Source organism: Hydra vulgaris, chromosome 11 (assembly GCF_038396675.1).
Source record: "Hydra vulgaris chromosome 11, alternate assembly HydraT2T_AEP".
Lineage (NCBI taxonomy): Eukaryota > Metazoa > Cnidaria > Hydrozoa > Anthoathecata > Hydridae > Hydra > Hydra vulgaris.
The window spans coordinates 41,852,501-41,866,469 of NC_088930.1; the positions used below are offsets into that span (position 1 = coordinate 41,852,501).

At 27.8% G+C, this 13,969-nt stretch overlaps 1 protein-coding gene across 1 annotated transcript in view; it reads left to right on the forward strand.

Annotated features, from left to right (window-relative positions):
* The window catches only part of LOC100209237 (glutamate-rich protein 2), a 12,666-nt gene extending 1,299 nt beyond the window's left edge, over nucleotides 1-11,367 (forward strand). The window contains exon 4 of the mRNA XM_065808874.1: nucleotides 10,994-11,367. Coding sequence (XP_065664946.1) covers nucleotides 10,994-11,208 — 215 coding nt within the window. The 3' untranslated portion in view covers nucleotides 11,209-11,367. The remainder of the gene's footprint in view (nucleotides 1-10,993) is intronic.
* Nucleotides 11,368-13,969: the final 2,602 nt, after the last annotated feature.

The window sequence follows — 13,969 nt, forward strand, 5'->3', positions numbered from 1 at the left end:
CCTCTTGCTCTTCTTGTCTTTAAACTAGTCAAGTTAAATCTTTTCAGTCTATTTTTATAGCAAACACTCTTTAAACTAGTTATTCATGTAGTCCTACATTGTATTTTTTATAGTTAATCAATGTCCTTTTGGTAATAAGGGTTCCATACAGGCGTCGCAAACTCTAAGTGTGGGCAAACCAACGACGTATACAATAATTTCATTGCAATTTCATCTAATTGACATAAAGGTTTCTTTATCTGACCAAGCTTTCTATTAGCTTTTGCTGCAATTGTGTTGATTTGCCTTTCCCATTTGACGTCATTTGATATCATTACACCAAGATCTCTCTTTAGCATTTTTCTTTATTGAAGTTAATTAGCTATTTTTTGCTCCATTCAGCCAGCTTGCATAAGTCTTGCTGTTATGTTCAACTGTCTTCAACTGTTTTAATGACTGAAATAATTTTTGTGTCATCTGCATATAATTTGCCATGATTAATTATCTCATGTGTTGAATCATTTATGTAGATAACAAATAAAAGGGGTCCAATAACTGGTCTTGTGGTACTCTATTATTACTTTTTTCCATTAAGAGCTGATTGCACTGAGAACTACTCTTTGTGTTCGTTCGCTCAGAAAACTTTTAAACCAACATATTAAATGTTCTTGAATTCCATATGATTGTAGTTTTAATAATTATCTTTTATGCACAACTGAGTCAAAAGCTTTAGCAAAGTCTAGAAAAGCTATATCTATTGCTAAATTGTCTTCAAGAGCTTGGATTATTATGTCTAATGTTTCGAGTAAATTTGTGCAACAACTTTTGGATGATACAAAACCATGTTGAGAGTCTGAGAGTAAACTATTCATAGTCAAGTGATTCATTATTGTGTCTCTTGCTTTCCATCACTTTGCATACTATTGATGTGAGTGATACTGGCCAATAATTTGTTACTTTTAGCTTATCCCTTTTTTTAAACAGAGGGTAAATATTTGCACATAGCCATAAACGTGGAACAATACCACTCAATCAAAAATAATTGACAGTGGTTTTGAAATACTTTCGCCACATTATTTTAGTACTCTAGGGTGTATTGTGTCTACTCCAGTTGATTTGTAAACATTCAGAGTTCTTACTAACTGTTTCAATATTGATTGTCGGATTTGGGCATAAAATATTGCATTGTTTTGGAAACTCTGGCAGGTTTTTATCTTCAATAGTAAAAACTGTGCTGAAAAAATTGTTTAGTTTGTTAGCAATCTCAGATAAATTGATAGTAATTATAGCATTTTCATTCTCAATTTATAATATTCTCGAATAAATAATATTAATATAGTTTTTAATTTAAGTTTTATTATTTATATATTGGTAAACTATTTTGGGATTCTTCTTAGCATTTTTTGCTATTTTGTGCTCATATTTAACAATTGCATTTTTAATAGCCTTTTTAGTTTTGTTTTTGATGCATTTATATTTCGCCTCAAGTTCTTGATCTCTGAATTTTGCATTTCTACACTTTATCCTTAAAACTTTTTTTTCTTTAATGTAGATTAAATAAATGTTTTTATTAAACCAAGTTGTTTTTTTCCTTTTTTTTGATTTAGTTGACAGTATATTTAAATTGCAAGTGTTTTTATAATGTTCTAATCATTTTTTGTAACACTCCCTGGCGTTTAAATTTTCAAATTCTTTGACCAGTCAATACTATTAAAGTGTTTGTTAATTTTATCATAGTTTCCTTTATCATAAATGTATTTTTTTTTGTTAAACTCCGCTGCAATTTTTTCAGATGAACTGTAATTGTAACTATAGGTTATTTGTTTAATCGATCCTAATGGTGGATAATGTTCTAGCTTAGATATTCACAAGTTATTTTCGATTATTACTAAATCTAAAACATTAGTTTCAGTTTTATCATCCATTTGATGTTTAAAATTAATTTTTCACACAGACAATTAGTTTAATACGCGTTAATCTACTTTTTATTTTGAAATCTGTTGTTCATTGTGTTTGAATACACATAGATAGGTTGTAATAATGCAACCAAATACATAACAAACCATGGGTCACAGGTGGGGTAAGATGTTAATCAATAGGCTACTGTCTGCTTGGGATAAGCGTCATCATAATCTTTTACCATAATTAAAAGTAGCAAATAATCTTTTTAATTTAAATTTAATAATTCAGTAAACTAAAAATTGACATTGTCTCCACAAGAATCATTTTGAAATAGACTTTATAAAGTTTGTTTTTAAACTAAATTACTGTATTTTTTCGCAAATGTTTTCGCTATATTTTATTTTTTAATTTTTAGTCTTTATAATGAATTTGCCATTTTTCATGAGTTTCATTTGTTCATTTTTTTATAAGCTTCACATGCTTGACCAGTTTTTTTTTTCCTTTTGTGAAGCTGTCTGTAAAAGTTTCTTATTTTATATTTTTTGCTTATATACATTATTGCTTATTATATTAAATTATAATATCATTATATTCAAAAGTTACTTCGTATTTTTGTTATGTTTCTTTTTAGTTTTGTTTGTTTACTTTATATTGTTTTAAAATTATGTTGTAATCGAATTATAATTTATAATAATAATCAGATTATGTAACAATCAAGCCATTTCAAATCTTTTATGTGAACTTATATTATTGTTATATTTTCAAATTTTCACTCATTTAAATCAAAATGTTATAAAACTTATCATGTGGTTTAATATATAGATAAATAAATTTCTGGTAATCAATCCGATTGATGTGATAATTGACTAAATAATGCATTGTTCAGACAACAAGAAATAAATAAATTTGATGATTAGTTGTGATGAAGTGTAAAGAAAGATTATAAAAATCGAAAAAAGTGTCAAATTCTTAAATGGGCATTTTATTTAAATCTCTTCCAAATTGTGATAAAACTAAAGCTATTTGTAACCACTGCAAAGCTGAATTTTCTTATTATTGGAGTACTTCGAGTCTGAAGAATGACTTGAATGCAATGCACACCATTAATGCCAGCAAATTACCCACCTAAACAAATAATGGAGAAAGATTACAATGTGCACTAAATGTTGTCCTTGCCGTAGATTACTGGACATTGCTGCTTAACCCTAATTATCTTGGATTTACAGTGCATTAAATTGATAAGTAATGCGAAATGCATTCACATGCTCTGGTCATAATCAAAATACAAGAGAATTATTTTGCTGAAATGTGCGCTGGACATTTTCTTCATGTTGCACAGCAGTGGAATATTTTAAATAAAATTGTTTAACAATGTCCTAGTAGTATGTCCTAGTAGGCCATTTTAAACACAGTCTAACAAGTGCTAAGGAATTAAAACAAAAACAAATTGAACTTGGACAAAAGAAGGAGTTGCTTATAAAAGACATTCTAACTAGAAGAAATTTGACTGAGGGCTTGAAAAAATTTGTCCACAGAAATGAACAGCAACTGAAGGATATCCTCAACGCACACAACATATAGATTGCCGTTCCAACATCAGCTAAAATGGACAAACTTCAGAAGTTATGCTACTGGAGCCTTGCAGGTATATTTTTTAACATATTACTCACTGACTGATCTGAGTGCATCTGAGAGTGAATTATGCTTGGCCAAGAAGGTGTACGATTTCATGCTTGCTTGGCCAAGAAGGTGTACGATTTCACGCCATAATATGACCACGCAAATACCATTGAATTTTAAAAACTTGACCATGGCTTTAAAGATATTTAGAAAATTTGTATACATTTTTAAAAATGCGCTAAAAAAATTAACTTATTACTTAAGTTTATTTGAGTTACGTTGGGAATGAATAACTTTGAGTCGTTTATCTTTACTAATATTTCTATAATATAATATTATGCGAAACACTTTTAAATAAAGTAACAACTTACATCTAACAATTGTTTAATAAATACCTACAATTAAAAGAAAAAAAAAAGATTCTTAACAATGCTTTGCGGTAACTTAAGCAAAAGAAAAAATAATTAAATTGTGTCTTTAAAAAGTTGGTATAAATTTTTATTTAAAGGCATTTATGATAAAAAATACATACTCATAAATATAAAAAAATATATGATAGTCATTAATACTTTATATAAAAAAAGTATTAACTTTAATCATTCTTATATAAAATTTATCAAAGAGGCAATTGTTGTTTAAAATCGTTGGTTATAAAATTTAAGTTACAATTTTTTTTTTTAAATTAAATTTATTAAAATAAAATCTTATATGATTGAATAATATAATTTAAAATCATTAGTTTTTTATTTAAAACCGCTTTGCTAATATAAAAATATTAGTAAAGATGAACATGTCAAAGTTATTTATTTTTACTGTAATTAAAAACCATTTTTTTCAGCGCAATTTTAAAATTTCAAAAAGCGTGGTCAAATCTTCAAAACAAAATATTATTTGCGTGGTCATAAAAAGGCTTGTTTTCACATGCCTTACTGGCCAAGCCTGAATAATGTATCTTTATGTGTATGTAAGCATAAAAACAAGGACATTTTTTGTGTGTATTACAGAGATTTTGTGTGGGTGATGGAGAGCTTAGCTGATGACCCTGCCTGTTTGGTCAAATTCAAGTCTACATTCAGAACAGATCTGGAGACATGCAAGGAAAATGCCAACAATATATATCTGAAGATTGCAACTACATTGGACCTCAAGTGTATAACAGAGTTAAACTGTTAGAGGTGGGCATCACCTTAAACTGTAAGAGGTCGGCATCAGGTTAGGTTACCATAACACATAGAAACAAGGTCAGTGATTTTTTTCTGACCTCAAATACTTTAAGGTTGGCAGTTAGGTTAGCATTGCTAAATGCGGACCCTAATTCCAAGGGCTGGGTAAGTGACAGAGGCTTCTAACCCCGGCTAAAAATGAGATTTTTTGCATTTCCAGCATCAACCATGGTAAAATTATAAGATTTAATAGGAGTTTTTAAAAAAAAATTCTGATTCACTTCCAACAAGGGAGTGATACAAGCAACCACTATTAAGTTGGGAGTTACTAGAAAAAAAGAATAGAGTTATAGAGTATGATAGTATTTGTATAAAAGAGAAAGAGATGCAACTTTACGATGATGGGATAGAGGCTAGAGTTTAGCAGATAGAGCAGTTCCAACTATGTTTACAATGCATTTTTGGGCCTTGTCTAGAAGAGAAAGCATCATATAAAGAACCAGCCTAAACATGACAATAGTATTCCATACAGGGACGAATAAGAGATTTGTAGAGGTAGAGAATAGAATCACATTAAAGAGAAGCAACCTTAGCAGATGCTAAATTAGTAATCAATTGTATATATGGTTTCCATGAAAGGTCAGTAGTAAACGATAATCCAAGAAGATGTAAGAAAGAGGACTCAGTGAAAGGGTTGCCATTCATTAATATAGAAATGTCAACAGTATTGCAATTGTTGTTTGCAGTAATTAACTGAGTTTTTTTGGAGTTAAAATTTACAAGCCACTGTGAGCCCCAATCTGTTACAGAAATGAGATCAGATTCAAGATCAGCTACTTGTTTCTAAGCAAACGAAAAAAGAAGACTTATTGTCAAGACAGGAGTATTAACTTAAGTCATCAGAAAAAAGAGCTACTTTAAATTAAGGTTGTCTGAATGATCATTAGTTGATAGCCTGTGCTAGAAAAAATTTATAATTGTTTATATATTATAAATTTATGCATACGTTTACTATTTATTAAATAACGGATTACTTTTAAAACTAATTTACTTACCCTGTTACTAATTTACTTCCAACAAGGTTGCAAGCAACCTTGTTGGAAGTAAATTAGTTTAAATAGTGGACAGAGTTAAAGAGCAAGGAAATAATTAACTTAAAACTTAAAAAGTTTTATATTATATGAGTCAGGAAAATATGAAGATAAGTAAGAGTTATGAGGTTTTTATTGATGTGCAAGGAAAAAAACTGAATTAATAAGAGTTTTTATAGCATTAAGGGACAGATACAGTAAAAGGATGTGACTTTCTGAATTCTTATTCAAGCCAAGTGAGAATGAGTTTTGGTTGATTGAACTAGAGATAATAGCTCCTTTTAGGCAGTAAACATGATTTTGTATTTGTAGAAAAAAAAAGTGATGGCTTAGCAGATAAAGCAGGTTTAACTACATTTACAATGTGCTTTTGTGCCTTGTCTGAAAGTGAGAGGGTTGTTATTGTCAATGTAGAAATGTCAACTATATTGCAATAGTTGTAAAAAATAGCTAAAAAACCATAAGTTTTTTGCAATGAAATGTAAAGTAATAATTTTTATAAAAATTTTTTTTTTTTTTTTCAATTTTATTTAATTTTGCTTTTTTTGAGTAAAAACACACATGCACATTAAGGTCAGGGTTAGGGTAAAGCAGGGCTTATGATGAAGAAAATCGTCAAGCGTGTTATATCGCGCTCGTAAAATTAGAATATGTTTTCATCGAGCGTGATTATGTGCGCTTGAGATAACGTCGGCGAGCGCAATCATGAAAAATGCTGAAGGCGATGCTCATAAAAAGCTTTTTATTTTTTATATCTTTTTTTATTAACTACTTCAATGCAGTAGATTTTTATACTTCCAAACTTCTTGTATATTGTCAGGTCGCGATTTTATTTTTAACTATTTATGTTATAAAAAAATAATATCAAACAAAAACGCAACTTCTAATTGATTTAGTATTGAAGTATAATTTAGTGACTTAGTTTTGCTACGTTGTTTTGATATATGTATTTTAAAATGTTATGCTGTAAACTTAATTAACGGTTAATCGTTTTTATATTTCTTGATATTTTTTATTCAAATTATTTATTTAATTTTTTTCAAAAATTTCCTTTTTAAATTGAGTTTTTTTATCTTAAAAAAATAGCACAAGAATAATTTGAAATAATAATAAATAAGAATAATAACTTTCCATTTAATAAATATTGACATCATTATTTTGTTCCTTTTCGAATGCGATTGCGAACATTCTAAACAACAAATCGTTTTAAATTTGAGTTAAAATAAATAATAGTTAATAAAAAAGCTATACTATGAACAAAAAATATTTATAAAAATTTTAAAAATTACTCTATTATTAACATTTATTTTTATTATAAACGATGTGTGGAATATTACAAACAATAAATCAAATAAATCTTACTTGATATTTTCACAAGATTAAAAATACTCTGCAGTTTCAATTTTCTTATAATGGTTTTCTAATTTTCATTTCTTATTTTATTTGCGCATTTTTGTATTCACATTGTGTTTCCACGTGCACATTCCATTATTGAAATTAGTGGCTATTAACGACTTTAAACTGCTCATTCATTACGTTAGTGCAAAAGAGAACGACGTTGTGCTTTTTATATTTTATATCAGTGCTTTGATAACAGAATATCTTTAATAAAAAATCTTTTTTAAATATTTTATGAAAATAAAAAAAAAATCCCAAACTATTGGACGAGCGTTATTTTATATGCTCGTTATAAGAACGTGCGTTGTTTATCGCGCCTAGAACGTTTAAAAATACCGTTTACGGGCGCATTTTACAAGCAGAGCGCGATCGCGCTCGCTTTATTACAAGCCTTGGTAAAGGTTAGGGCAAGGTTTAAATATTACTGTAATTATTCGTTTTTGTTAATAGATGAAGAAAAAAAAAGTAATGTCCGCGTGGAAAATTACGGTGGTCAACAAACGCCTGAAATGAATAAAATTGCTATTTTGACCTCCCAAAATGACTTTTTGTCAGTCATGGTTGACCTGTTGAAAAAAAAAATGGCTTGAGTTTTAAATGTTTGACAAATAATCAGGATTTAATTTAAAAAGCCATATACTAAAATTCATAAAATCATTCAAATTTTTAAAAAGCGTTTATATAGTTTTATTGCTTACGGTATAATAATTAATAGTTTTATTGCTTATTTAGTTTTTAGCTTATTTGCTTTATTGCTTATTTAGTTTATTAGCTTATTTAGTTAGTAAATATATAAGTTTTATTGCTTACGGTAAGCTTTGTTGACGAATATTGTGCGTGACATAAACTATAGGCTAGGTGAATAAAAAAAGCAATTGCTTTTACTCAGTAATTGCTCAGCTTTACGTGAATAAAAACTTAACCAAAATTGCTCAAATTTTTACTCACGTATAGCTGACCAATTACTGACACGGTTAGCCTTAACTAAATTTAGGTTTTCAGAATTGTATCCAAATTAATTTCAACGTTTTCTGAAAGAGTATATTTTACTGATCACTATGTATATAGTACACCAAATCAGAAAACTCCTATTAAGTTTAAGATATTAGTTTGAAAGTTTTCATCAAGTCTGGATCCAAAGCAAGATTTAACAACTAAATTTAACAACCTTAAGCATTCTTCAAAAGACTTAAGTTAAATTGGCAGCTTATCATTAAACACTTCCCACTTTTTAAGAATTTTTCAAGAAGAATTTCCATTAAATTTTCCACTATGCTGACCAGTCTTAATAATTTGCAACTGTTCGTAAATCTTCTTCATGTTCATGGGTTTCGAAAAAATCTTTAAAATGCCATAATTACTTAATAGGAGTTTTCTGATTTGGTGGACTATATACATAGTGGTCAGTAAACTATACTCTTTCAGAAAACGTTGAAATTAATTTGGACACAATTCAGAAAACCTAAATTTAGTTAAGGCTAACTGTGCTGAGTAAAAGCATGTGCTTTTTTTTATTCACCCAGCCTTATATCTATTAATTTTTTTGGTTCATTTATTTAGATTAGTTTCATTTTCCTGGTGGTGAAAATCCTTTTTTTTATATATGATTCAGATTTTCATTTTTTTTTAATATTTTAATAAAAATATTTAATGCATTATTTTATTAATAATATAATAATATTTGATAATTGCTGTATTTAACCAAGAACATTTTTCCTTTTAACTGTACTTAGTCATCTTTTTTATCTTTAAATCTTTTTATCTATTTTCTCCTAAGTTTTTGTCGCAAATTGCAATGAATGAGAATGAATGATTTATAGAGAAACTTATAATTAAATGAATGAATGATTCATAGAGAAATTTAGAATTATTAATTGCGCATTTGCGCTTTTTTTTTTGTAATAGGAATCTTATATATATATATATATATATATATATATATATATATATATATATATATATATATATATATATATATATATATATATATATATATATATATATATATACAGATACACACACACACACACACACACACACACACACACACACACACACACACACACACACACTAAACGATTGACTTCTTAGTTATAAGTAATCAGTTTAAATAGTATTTGCGCGGGATAGTTAATAACATTAAATTAACTAATTAGCGGTTTTTAAAATGATTTTAATAAAAAGAGATATAAAATGTGCATTTCTTTTTATTCTTTAATGTAATTTAACTTTAAAGATTAATGTTCTTATTTAATTATTATTTGAAATTGTTGAATATAACTAACAACTCTTCCAATTGTACTATTTTACTATTATTCAATATTTAGTAAAGTTTAGTAAGTACGTAAAAAAGTCTTATACGAAACAACTATTGTTGAAAACCATACCCATACCCTTTTTGGATGCTATCAAACTTTCTTTTTTAATTGAATGAAAATCTATGCGTGCGAGAATTTTTTTATAACTATTAACATTAGCTGATAGTTAAAACGCTTTTTAAATGCAAGTTAAAATTTTAAAAATGCATTTTATTTATTATTTTTAAAAGGATTACGATTTCGTTAATTTTAAAGCATTATTTACTTTATTATTACATACTTATTTTTGTATTTATAAATTTATAAAATTATAATTTATAGTCATAAAAAACTAATAATACTAAGATAAAAATTTTAACAAAAAAAAAAAACATTACAACTTTGTACAATTACCTATTCTAGAAAAAAAAATGATCCTCAAATTTTAATTTAGGCGGCGCCCAAATACGGTTGACGCTATCGAAAACGGTCTAGAATAGCCCCTAATATATATTTATATATATATATATATACATACATACATACATACATACATACATACATATACATATACATATATATATATATACATACATATATATATATATATATATATATATATATGTATATATATATATATATATATATATATATATATATATATATATATATATATATATATTTATTTATTTATTAGGGTGGTTCAAAAAACAATATTTAATATTGTTTTTAAATGTGTTCTATATAATAAAATAATACAGAATTTAAAATTTTTTTGAATAAAAAGTATTTTTAAGGGTTGCACATGACCCTTAAACATCAGATGGGTCCTTAATATTATGAAAAAAAAAATTATTTTTCAAAAGTATAAAAGTATGGGTTCAAATAAAACGAAATTATTTAAAAATTTCAAAAATATGAATCATTTAATTTAATTTGAAGTTACTGTTTATATTCATTTTACATTCAATTATTTGTTTATTCATGATTTTTATTTATCTTGTAACAAAAGTATTATTTATAAAACCATTGGTGATCAAAGTTACAGCTACCTTAATTATGGAAACATTGCTTGTGGTGTGGAAATGCAGTGTGGACTGCTGGTTTCATCGTATTTTCGCATTACAAGCAGTTATAGTTACTAACTATACATTTTGGTATTGTAGCAATATTTAAACGGCGAAATATATATATACAAAAAAAAAATTGGACACCCTTCTGTATATGAGCAATTTGTCTAAAACATTCAACTATAACATTTTCTATATTTTATTTGTTTAATGTAGTCCATTTTGGCAATTTTTTTAATAAGTTTGTTGAGTTATAGTGTAAAAGGTAGGAGGGTTTGTTACATTGTAAAAGGAAGGAGGGTTTAACTCATTGAATGTTGTGTATGGTCTGGTTTATGCATTCACAAGAAAAATCCCGTCCACATTTTTTTCCATACACTTTTGCGTGTATCCTTATTATAATGAATTACATTTAATTTTTATTATTACATTGTCTTTTAATTATAACTTCTTACCATTACACAATATTTCAGATAGTGATGAAAGTAGCAATGAAGACATTACTACCGAAGACGATACTGATAGTTCTTCCTTTGATGAAGTTGATCATGATGAAGAAGAAAGTGACTCTAATGAAGATGACGAATCAGAAAGTGATAGCTCTGAAGAAGACAGTAGTGACGATGAGTTAACTGTTGAAGAAGTCAACAAGTTAAATTTAGTTATAGGTGGTCTTAAAGTAAAATAATTATTATTATACTACCATTTTTATTAGTTTTCTGTTATTTAGAGAAAGAGTTTGTAAATATTTTGGTACTAATTTGTAAATATGTGTATATATATATATATAAATTTAGTTAAGAATCGGTATTCTTAATAAATATAATATTTGTTTATTGGGTATAAATTTTTGTGGTACGTCTTTGTTTTTACTTTACATAAAAAAAAAGACTTTCTGATTGGTAGCGTTGTTATTATTATTGCTGTTGTTCCTTTTTGTTGTTGTTGTTTTATCTTTTGTTGTTCCTTTGTGTTTTTTGTTGTTGTTGTTTTTTATTGTTGTTGTAGTTGTTAATTTTTTAATCTTTTTGTTGTTAAACCTCGTAATTAAAGGCCTTTTTAACAAATGTTACTAAAAAAAAGTTCCTGGATTCATTTTGCAGTTTTTATACCAAAAAAAATAAAGTAAGAAAATTTAAAAATTCATAAAAACAATTTGCACGTTTTTTTTTATTGATTTGGAATCTGCGCCTCATATTATTTATATCAATTTCAATATTTCATTTTTATTTCAAGAAACCTTTGCTGACTCTATCAAAATTTATTCTCTGAAACTTAGCCGTTCTTATATATTGAAACACACTCGAGACAAAAAAGCTCAAGAAAAAAAAGTCAACATGTTTAAATAATAAACTGCATTTTATAATGGAAGAAATAAAAGGATTTGAGAAACAAGTTTTTTAAATTTTGTGTTAAAATTTGTTACTTTTCTTACAAATTTAGATTCTACGCTATTATATTTAAGTTATTTAAATAAGAATACTGAAATACGTAGTTTGACGATGATACCTACAGTGCTGCAAAAAGTCTTGCAACAAGGCACAATTTTACACAAATCAATGTTTGCAATGTGTACACAAATGCTAAAAGTCTTGCAACATCATAATTACTTTTCATAATTATCATAAACAGATGTACTATTAATATTTGGTAGGATATCCTTTGTTTTTTAACACAGCACTAATTCGTTTGGGCATGGGTTTGGCAAGATTTTCACATAGTCCTGATGTAATTTCTGTACACCATACATGACGAATAGCATTTTTTTAAACAATCTAATGAACTGCAGTTCTTAGCAGATACACGCTTCTTGATTAACATCCAAAGATTTTCAATTGGGCTGAGATCTGGAGAATTTCCAGGCCAATCAAGCAACTGTATATTTTTTGATCCAAGTCACTGCTTCACAGACTTCGCAACCTTTAACAACCCCACACCATTACAGAAGGTGAATGCTTCACAGTTTTCCATGTGTATTTAGGATTGGTAGGATTAGAACTAGTAGGTCGACGAACAAAAAGCTTAACATCAGAGAACTGACGAAACATGGACTCATCACTGAACATCACCTGTGTCCACTGCTCTTATGTCCAATCTTGATGCTTCTTGCAGAGCTCAATGCGCTTTTTTCTCATCTTTTCAGTTACTAATGGCCTTCGTGCAGGTAAGTTTAATTCCGCAGAAAGTCTGTGACGGATTGTGCGCTTTGAGACATTAGAAAGTGTTGGTATGCTGTTCTGTAGGTCACCAGAGGTTGTGGAAGGATTCAACTTGACCATTGTTACCATCATGAGGTCAGTACGCTGTGAAGTGACTCTAGGACGTCCAGACCCCTTTTTAGGAGACAGGGGGATCACTGCATTACAACACGCCAAATTGTAGTGCTTTCAACCATGTAAATTGTTGCAATGTCTGCATGAGACATACCACTTTTAGCAAGATGTTGAATGCATGCTTTTTCTTCTTTACTAAGCTGCCGAATCTTAGCCATGATTTTCACTGAATTAACTGTTTAAGCTACAAAATTGTTTTTATAAATATATTTATACCTAAAGATAAAAATATAAGATAATAACACTGAGTCTACTGGCGTGGAAACATTGATTTGTGTAAAATTGTGCCTTGTTGCAAGACTTTTTGCCAGCACTGTATATAAAAAATAAATCATATAAAAATTTCTATTTAAAACTAAAAGTACCTTAAGTTAAAAATTGATAATAATTTAATTAAAATTTTAAAAATATGTTATTAGATCTACAACAAGACCTCATAGACGTTTTTTTCTGGTATCGATATTAGCAACAACAAAAAAAATAGCCGTGGCGAAATGGTTAGAGTTCTGGCTCTGAACTAAGAGATACGTAATTTGATGCTGGTCCCGGCCTGTAAAAGAGCAGATGTGAACTTCCTGTTTAAATGCTCTTCTGCAGTGCTCTGTAACAAGACCGTTGATTCTTGTTGGAGCACTTTAACAACTAAGGAAATAATAAATCATTCGAGATTGTTATAAATTATATTAAATACTATTATTATAAAAGTATTTGTACTTTGCAATTAAAATAATTTTTAGTCAGGTACTTAATATTCTAAATACAATTTTCGATGCATTATGTTTTTTCAAGGTCTTTCAAAATGCAAAATAATTTTTTTTATTTAAAGATATGTTTTACTTTTATTTTATATAAATGCTTTGATTTTTTCTAATAATTTATTAGTATATTTGATTATATATAAAAACAATTGCATCAGAAGATAAATAAATCACAGATACAGATTTAGATTCTAGCAAGATTCAAGAAATCGAGTTGTTCTACTCTAGAACCAAGAGCTTAACATCAATAAGAACGCCAGGTCTGTTTTCAATCTTGGATGGGCGTAAAAAAAGTTTTGGCCAGGTGTAAAAGCTGTCTGAATGAACTCTTGTCTTCACAAATTCACTTGACTTCAAA